General features: G+C 45.5%; 1 protein-coding gene across 1 annotated transcript; it reads left to right on the top strand.

Annotated features, from left to right (window-relative positions):
* Window positions 1–4,135: 4,135 nt before the first annotated feature.
* Window positions 4,136–8,441, top strand: LOC136539836 (AT-hook motif nuclear-localized protein 10-like). The gene is made up of 5 exons (XM_066531830.1): window positions 4,136–5,478; window positions 5,574–5,626; window positions 6,815–6,946; window positions 7,445–7,606; window positions 7,713–8,441. Exons 1-5 carry the CDS (start codon window positions 4,908–4,910, stop codon window positions 8,043–8,045), a joined length of 1,251 nt encoding a protein of 416 aa, XP_066387927.1. The 5' UTR covers window positions 4,136–4,907; the 3' UTR covers window positions 8,046–8,441.
* The last annotated feature ends 773 nt before the right edge of the window (window positions 8,442–9,214 follow it).

Consider the following 9,214-nt stretch of genomic DNA (forward strand, 5'->3'; position numbering starts at 1 on the left):
TGTACTCAGGGTTTATTTACCCCTGTTGTAGGTGCAGCTTGACGTGTAGCTGTTGTGTGGAGGATTCTTCTGGTGGGCACAGATAGATCCTTGTATCTCACCATTAGATGTTCATTGTAATTCTGCTGTTTAAATTCCACACTCTGAACTTGGTATTATAATAATATATTTCTAAGAACTTTTATTGTATGAAATGGACTAAGTATTATAAACTCATTCTCATTATTAGATCCTAGAGAAAAATGTGGATTATTCGAGTTCTCCCTTAGGGTGTGCTCAATAGAACCGTTTGATATAGCTTACTTTTGGGGTGTTTAGTGTCTGGTGAAAGACGAGCATCTCTAGAAGCGTGCTATTTCGGGTGGCTTCTGCCACAATATACCTGCCTGCACCCTCCTCATGGCAATTAAGCCAAGTCTGATCCTAAGAGCCGAGAAGCCAGAAACCCTAATTCATATGTCCACCAGGATCTAGAGCTAGCAATCAAGAGAAGATTAGTTCTCGATAGGATCTAGTCTTATATTAGAGATAGTGAGATAGAGTAAGAGGGAAGAGTTTCGAGGAGTCTCGACCTGTCAGTGCTCTCTCTACGGCTTGTAACCTAGCGTAATCAAGTTCTTCTTGAGCTTGCTTTTGAGATTTCTCTGGTAATCGACTTCTAATTTAAGTAAGCATTTTGTTCATATTATTCTTTAGGTTTGCAACTCTCTTTTAAGTACTTTAATCCTTGTAGCTCCTAGGTTAAAGTAGTATTCGTAGTGTAAGCGTGGTGTTTAGACTCGGTTACTCGTGGATGTACCATATTTTCTGGATCGGTGGTAGCTCGCTAGGGTGACTCTTATAGCCTCACTGAATCCTTTGTAGTCCACCTCCCATTAGTAGGCCTAGCACGACCATGTTGCTATAGAAAACATACTCTATCTGTGTTTTCTTTAGTAATATCCTCATAATTGAGTAATAGAAGACAAAGCTTACCGAAGCTAGAACTAGAAGACTTTAGCAATCTCCTCTACGCTCCTATTATCTAGCCTTGATTGTGAAGTTGGGTTAAGCTAGATTTGGTTATTCTCACACATGTTTCCTTGAGTTCAATATAAAATTGGGTAATCCCGGTAAAGTGCTACATCGGTATAATATCCGTGCGCTTGTGGATTATTTTGCATCCATTAATTTATACCAACAGAGTGTGAGATCAACATTCTAATGCATTGTATTGAGATATTTTTTAGTGGCACTAGAAGATCATATTGCAAGCAAGTTTGATTATTACTCTTGGAGGTTGTCCTCACTTAGATGGTATTGGAGCTTGGGGACTTAGTCGAAATGCAACAACGAAGATTGTGTTCGTGCTCCAGAGAAGACTTGTGAGGGGGATATTAAGCTCATCCCCGTCGGAAGAGGCAAATGACAACTCTAGTGGAATTGAGGTTTTGAGAGTGCCTTGTTGTTCTATCTGGCTCGAGATCAAGTGCTTACGGTACTATGACAACCTTATGGGGTTGGAAGCTTGGTAAAGGAGCTGTGGACCAAGGGCTCACCTTAACGTGGACTAGGGGTGACCGGCAAGTCACCAATACCATGAGAATACATCTTGTGGTATCTCTTGTGCTCATTTCAATTCTTGTACTTACTTTGACTTATTTACATTCTTAGAATTGAACTACTTGCACTTGTCACCCTAGGAAGCAAACTTCTAGTTAGAAGTTGTATCATTAGGGTCTCTTGTATTACTAAATAAATTTCCACTAGTGTCTTTGGTTTTTGGTGGTCACCGTCTCTTCACCCCCTCTAGTCATTTCTTAGATCCTTTCAATGTTGCTTACTTTCCTTAATTTGAATTGCTTACTTGTCACTCTAGGTTGTAAGCCCCACTAGTTAGGAAGTGGTATATTGGGACTCTCTTGTGTAGCTAATTAAATTTGCCTAGTGTCTTTGTTTTTACCGTATATTCACCCCCCTACAGCCAGTTCCTTAGATCCTACAAGCGCCACCAGATGGAGCGTCAGAGGCTTAGGGCACCAGAGACGACAATGATGGCTGCCATTGGGACACTAGTGGGGAATGACTCATCGACAACCGTCTTGGACAATAGGCCCATGTTTCATGGTCCTCTTCAATCTAGGTGGAGACAAGCCGGTCCAAGGCTAGGAAGCTCGATTCAGGGCGGAGGTAGGCTGATCCGTACAAAGGAGGGATGGGTGAGGTCGTGGTGCGGAAGAAGAGCTTCGTGCGAGAAAGGACACATGAGAGGTGAGAATGGTTGTATGGTGGATGGATACTTTATTTGTTGATTAGGCCCATATTATTGTGTAGGCAGGAAAAACATTGTGGGCCACTAACATGGAACCCATCTATAAAAACTACTATGGCAATATTGTCCTTGTCCATGCCCTAAGGGTGCCTCCAACAAGGACAATGTTGCTAGATGACTAGGCTTGGGATTGATATGGAGGGGAGAGAATTAGAAAAAAAAAAATCGCTAGCGGTTGGCTCATTGCTAGCTTGGAGGCGTGTGACGTTGCTTTAGACCTTTTTTTACAAGGTTTTCTTTACCAACGGTTTCACCTAACAAGACAACCCGTTCGTTTCGCTGAAAAACAAGACGAAACACTGTTCCGGTTGATTTGTTGTGAAAGAAAAATATTGTTCCGACTGAAAAAACAAATCAAAAAAACAGATTATAAGATAAGCGAACTGGGGGAAAAGAACTCAGTAGGTGGCTTCACCTTCTTAGTAAAAAAATGCTTCTCTCACACAGTTGTTTCATGAGTTAGCGTTTGGCGGTGCTTGACCAAAAAATCAAAGAAGCTGACGCTAAAGTCCATCAAGAAGTCTTGCTATAAAGAACCTTACTTTGGTTGTTATTGGCGAAAAGAAGCATATAGTTTTTAATTCTTTTGGTAATTGGGCCCTTATTCAGTTGCTCTAGGTCAGACAATGACGTAGTTGGTTGAGAATGCTGTTAAGAGCAGTCAAATGTGATATATGCACGTCCTAATCGTCCAAAGTTAAACGCATAGCATGAAATGGATCTAGCAGCTGACAATCTCATTCTCTAGTAACCCAGACATGCCATCTTTTACATCATGAATCAAAAGGCTTTGCCAATCTAGATAAGCCTGTCTTTTTTTTCACCGTTGTCCGCGTATACTTCAAAATGTTCGGTGTTTCAGAGCCTTCAATGGCCCCTTTTGAATTCTGGCGTACTATCCTTTGATGAGGGCCGGTTTGGTTCTGCACGAACTTCTAAAATTCAAATCACATCAAATATTTAATATATGCATAGAGTATTAAATATATACTAATTACGAAACTAATTGCACAACTTATAACTAATTTACGAGACGAATCTTATAAGCCTAATTAGTCTATGATTTGATAACATGGTGCTATCGTAAACATATACTAATGACGGATTAATTAGACTTAAAAAATTCGTCTTGTAAATTAGCCTCTATCTATGTAATTGGTTTTATAATTAATCTATATTTAATGCTCCTTATTAGTATCTAAATATTTAGTGTGACATGAATTTTACGAGCGACTAGAAAAAACCAAACACCCTCTGAGTCTAGTGTAAGATGAGAGCTGTTCACACATGGTAAGCGCGATGTTGTTTGGCAGAAGCATCATGCTAATCAACTTGGTGTTTTCAATCTTTTTATTTTATTTATTGATGTTTTGCGTCAGGTTCGTTTGACTTATAAATTATACTTTTTTTTAATTAATAAATAATATTTTTTATAGTAAATTAGTCAATAATATTTTTAACCACGGTTTATCACCCGAGCTAATGGAGCATTGAATTTAGGGTAGTGGCTGGTAGCGGCTTTTTGTTCGTGTGTTTTGCGGTGGAAAATGGAACGGTGGTGGTGGATGGAGGAGTAAAAAGGTGGGAAAGCGTAGTTATGACTTGTCTCTCTTTCTCACGAACTCCGAGCCAAAAAGCGTCCCCACACCCCTCAACTCCGTCTTTATTGCTACCGTAGCAGATACTTGCAGTAGGGTGATGCAGTGCACAAAACTGGTCCGCGCGCGCGCTCTCTCTCTCTCTCTCTCCACACACCACACCCGTGCTTGTGCTTGTGCTTGTGCTTGTGCGTGTGCGCGTAGCAAATCTCTTTCTTGATTGCTCTCCCCCTTTCTTTATTTGCTTCGCCTTTATTAATTTCCATTTCCCGTAATTTCCCCCTCCTTTTCCCACCTTGCTTCCTCTCCTCGCTTTGCTCTCTCTCACACGCACCTAGGCAGCACGCAGCAGCAAGCCTAGGCTCGAGGCTCCCATCCATCTCCCATTGCATGCCAAACAAGCAAGCAAGAGGTCAAGAGGAGCAGTGAGTGAGTGAGTGGCGTTTGGTGTGAAGTGAGGACTTGGAGGAGGAAGGAGGAGGACGCAGCGGGTCATGGCATGGTGATGGACCTGCTGCTCCCCCTCCCTGCCGATCTAGCTTTGTCCCCTAGGTACCGTACAGGCGTGCGCGCGGGCATCAGTCACCTCCCCCTCCTAACTCCCACCAAATCTCCCTCCCTCCCCTGCTTTCTCCCCCTCTCTCTCCTAGCTGCTTTCTTGATTTTTTATCCGTCTCCTAGCTCCAGATTTTAAAAATTATCTCTTGTGAGCAACTTATAGCTAACTACTAGTAGCTGAGACTAAGGGTGTGCTTTCTCGCTTAATCTCCATGTTACCGCTAGTGCTCTAGTCTTAGCTAGCCTTGCTGAGCCCCTTGCAGTGCTGGGAGGAGAAGGACAAGGTCTCTGATCAGCTGAGCTTGTCTGGTCAAAGCTGAGAGCCCGGTTGTGCTGCGAGTCCAAGCTCGACAGGACCACTGCCACTGTGAAGCACAGCGGCAGCGGCAGCGGCGACAAGACGAGGAGGCGGAAGCTGCCAAGCGGATAGATCTACGCAAATGGAGACCAAGGACGTGTCGCCGCTCCCCGCCACCACCGCCGCCGCCGCCGCCGCGGCGCCCGTGCCTGCACCGGCCTCTCAGCCGCCGCCGCCGGCCCCTTCTTCTATGGCGCCGCCGCAGCACCAGCACCAGCCGCCGCCGCCGTTCGCGCAGCAGGCGGCCCCGGCTTCGTCGCCTGCCGCGTTCATGCCCGGCGGCATGCGGCTCTCGTTCGACCAGATGTCTGGGAAGGCGCCAGGGGAGCAGCACCACCACTCCGCGCCCATGCTGTACGCGGCGCCACCGCAGTCCGCCGCGGGCGCGGGCGCGGCGGGCGCACCGGGGGCCAACGTGCTGGGCATGGGCGAACTGATGCGCAAGAAGCGCGGGCGGCCGCGCAAGTACGCGCCCGACGGGAGCATGGCTCTGGCGCTGGCCCCCATCTCCTCCGCCTCAGCCGGCGGCGCCGCGGCTCCCGGACAGCAGCAGCACGGCGGGTTCTCCATCAGCAGCCCCCCGTCCGACCCCAACGCCAAGCGCCGCGGCCGGCCCCCCGGCTCCGGCAAGAAGAAGCAGTTCGAAGCCCTGGGTACATGTTTTTTCTCCCGTACTAAAGCCCTGCGTAATGCTTTCTTGCGCGCGTCCTATCTCACCAGTGCTGTGCTCGTTTCTTCGCTCGTGCAGGTTCTTGGGGCATCGCCTTCACCCCTCACATCCTCACCGTCAAGGCCGGCGAGGTAAGATTCACAGATCTTGGTTCAACTTTCAAACGTTTTGCTGCATCCTTGCGGTTGCTGGTCGTAAATGGCGTAGATCTGCGAGTCCGCGCGTCTCCTCTGAGTGCGCATGTCATGTGGTGGCTTCTTGCCACAAGGCCAAGTCACCGGTGCTTGCTGTGACCTTTGTGCTCTGTTCTGCCATGCCGTTGGGAAGCCCGGCAGGTTGCGAGCTCGCGTGGCGTGGGTGTTCGTCAGATTCCCGGCACGGCTGCCAGTTGACCGGGCCCACTGTCAGTGGTGGCAAGCTGGAGTACTAATGGGTGATGCACTCGGTGTCATTCCGGATTCTGACTGATAGTCTGGTGTGCTGCCAGTACCATGAATCCTGCGGTGTACGATGAGGGGCTCCAGGCAGCTGGCACCTTTTGGTTGTGCAGTCCTCACTCTTGACTCTTGAGTGAGGTGAGGCCTTGGAGCATGGACTGTGCAGGGTAGCTGGGTGAAAGGATTGCTTTATGCTGATCAAATTACTCCATGGTAGCAAACATTAATACATTATATATTAATTAATTGCCTCCTAATATCGTTGTGTCGGTGAATCATGATGGCTGATCGGATTTGGTAGCATGGATGCAACATACTCCCTCTGTCCCTAAATGTTTGTCGCCACGATTTGTGTGTCGATAACTTTGACTCGATTTATAGAAAATGCGTGCAACATTTCTATCTCCAATAAATAAGATTCAAATATCTATCCAATGATACTAATTATGTATCATAAATATTAATATTTTTTAATATATATTTAGTCAAATTTGTTTTTCGGGAAGCGAAAACGACAGACATTTAGGGACGGAGGGAGTACTACTTTACTGGTGTTTGCTAACCTTATTATCAATTAAATTGATGATCTCGAGTGGTAACCAAAATTTACTTTTAACAGTTGTTTGAATTGGATTAACTGTGTGGCCTGTGCATCTTGATCAACCAATCTGGAACTGAATTGGATATTTTCATCTCTCTGCTTCAACATTTGCTGTGCATAGAATTCTTCTGTGCAAGCTGTTAGCTAGCATGGTGCAAGGCCAAGCCATGCATTTGGTCGTGCCTTTTTATTTCTTTATGGCTATGAAGTTATTTCTTCATTTATTGCCAGTGGGTCAAAAACTTGAATCTCTGTTCTAATGTCTGCTTCTTGCCTGACAGGATGTTGCTTCAAAAATAATGACATTCTCACAGCAAGGCCCTCGCACAGTCTGCATCCTTTCTGCGAACGGTGCAATTAGTAATGTTACACTTCGGCAGCCAGCCACATCTGGTGGACTAGTTACTTATGAGGTATGGTGTTCTACTGCTTTGGAGCAAGTGGATGTATACGTATCGTTTTTGAGAATGGTATCTGAATTTCATGAGATTTTCTCCAATCTTCCATAGAATAAGTCACTGATCATCTTGGACTTTGTGTTGATGAGAATGCCACCTGGTAGGTGGGAAACATTGGCTTTCAGTTAAGGAAGGAGTGTATTGTTGTTAGTTCTTTTTCCTGACTTAGGTCATCTGAAATGGATTCACAAGCACATCAATTTACTTTCAGTTCACCCACTAATTCTTTTTAGCCTAGTGTTTGGATTTTAATTGGGTTGCAACTTTGATGCGAAGGTTGAATACTTGGATGCCATCTGGCAAAGTGTTTGGTCTAGTTGACACATGTAACATACCACCTTACGAACAACAGCGTTTGAATCTAACATATATGCTCTGAGCAATTAACTTTACAAGTTATGCCTGCTGTTCATTGCTCCGCCTGACAATGCTATGTACATTTTCTTCTGGCAGGGGCGCTTTGAGATCATCTCGCTATCTGGTTCTTTCCTGCTTGCGGAGGATGGTGATACTCGCAGCAGGACTGGTGGCTTGAGTGTCGCACTTGCAGGATCTGATGGCCGAGTTCTTGGAGGGTGTGTTGCTGGAATGCTTATGGCTGCAACTCCTGTTCAGGTCCGATCAACATGTAGATTTTCTTCCTCACCCCAGCTGACATCTGTTCAATTGCTTTATATCACTGATCACTTGGTATTTCTACCTGTGTCTGATTGTTCATCAGGTCGTGGTGGCTAGTTTTATCGCAGAGGGAAAGAAATCAAAGCCAGCTGAAGCACGGAAGGTTGAACCGATGGCTGCCCCTCCACCACAGATGGCTACCTTTGTGCCAGCTCCGGTGGCCACCAGCCCTCCATCGGAGGGAACATCCAGCGCATCATCTGATGACTCTGGCAGCCCAATCAACCACAGTGCGATGCCGTTCAACCACTCTAGCCAGCATCAGCACCCTCACCAGCACCAGCACATGCCGCCTGCCTATGCATCCGGGGGTTGGTCCCTCTCAGTGCACCAGCAGAATAGGCATGATTCTGACATGAAGATGATGTCGAACTAACAGTGCTCGGCACCCCATTTGTTGGTTGGGCTGGAGAGGAAGCTGCTGGTGGTTGGTACTGCTGCTATGAAACGGTCTTCTTGCGTTGTCTGCTCTGATCAGTGACGTCATGTTGCTCTGATCAGTGACGGCGTGTCTGCTATAGCTAAGCTAGCTAGGGTTCATGGTCTCACCTGCTGTTGTTCCCCTGAGTAAGATTAATTTAATTTGAATTAGCCGCTGTTGTAATGCTGTAGCCGGTGTCCTAAAGTTACTTATCAATCAGCCCGTAACGCGAGTTGTGTTGGTTGCCTGATGAGATCTTCACCTTCTAGGCTAGTCAAAATACCATTTCTCTAGTACTATGAATCATGAATTTTCTTGGATACTTCGGTTTAATTCAGGAATTTGATCTTATTCTGTTTTGTTTTCTATTTTGTTCTGCTGCTGATCATGTATGCATTCTAGCTGGAAGTATTTAAGTGATGCGAGTGACTGCCACGAGGCAATTTCCGCTGCTGCTACGTCTGAATGAGGATTGTTTGAGCTAGAAGTTTGCCTAAAGTGGACAGCAGATAGCACTTCAGCTGAAGGAGATTGCTCGACTGGCAGTTCGCAGATTGGTTCCTATCATTATCCTTTTGGAAGATGCAGATTAGAGATACAGATAGGGTCAAGAGAAATTTAGCCTACGGTAACAAACCTTAATTGTAATTCTCTGTTACGAACCTACAGTGGCCATCAATCCACAAGATTAGCACCCGATACAATTTGCTCAGCACACGGAGAGTAATTCCGGGATACAATTAATCTAGAACCTTATCTAGAAGGTTCTAGGAGTCGGAATAAGCTAGAGCACTGGGTCCTTGGCTCCTTGTCCCCCTGCCTACTGGCTAACTGCCAGGTCATCTGTTTGTTCCACAAGATAGCTTGTATCGTGTAGAGAAGCTAATGGTATTCCTTTGTACAAGGCTCAAAACTAGATTAGTTTTAGATATATTGTCCAAGTACAAGGCATTTACAACGAACAGCTTTATCTAAAAATTTACAACAAATAACTTGTTGACATTGATTTTGTCTGTACCATAGGAATTTTTTCGGTTCTCCAGTCGTGTTAGTTCAAAGTTCTCGAATCTGATTACAAGTCAAAACAAATAGGGTCATAGTTATTATGCTTAAATCATTTTCGA

Source organism: Miscanthus floridulus, chromosome 1, assembly GCF_019320115.1.
Source record: "Miscanthus floridulus cultivar M001 chromosome 1, ASM1932011v1, whole genome shotgun sequence".
NCBI classification, from domain to species: Eukaryota; Viridiplantae; Streptophyta; class Magnoliopsida; order Poales; family Poaceae; genus Miscanthus; species Miscanthus floridulus.

Bases quoted from the DNA above. Each gene is read 5' to 3' on its own strand.
- LOC136539836 (XM_066531830.1), top strand. From the start codon at position 4,908: ATGGAGACCAAGGACGTGTCGCCGCTCCCCGCCACCACCGCCGCCGCC. The intron at 5,627-6,814 runs GTAAGATTCACA...CTTGCCTGACAG, and splicing joins TCACCGTCAAGGCCGGCGAG to GATGTTGCTTCAAAAATAAT. The intron at 6,947-7,444 runs GTATGGTGTTCT...TTCTTCTGGCAG, and splicing joins GTGGACTAGTTACTTATGAG to GGGCGCTTTGAGATCATCTC.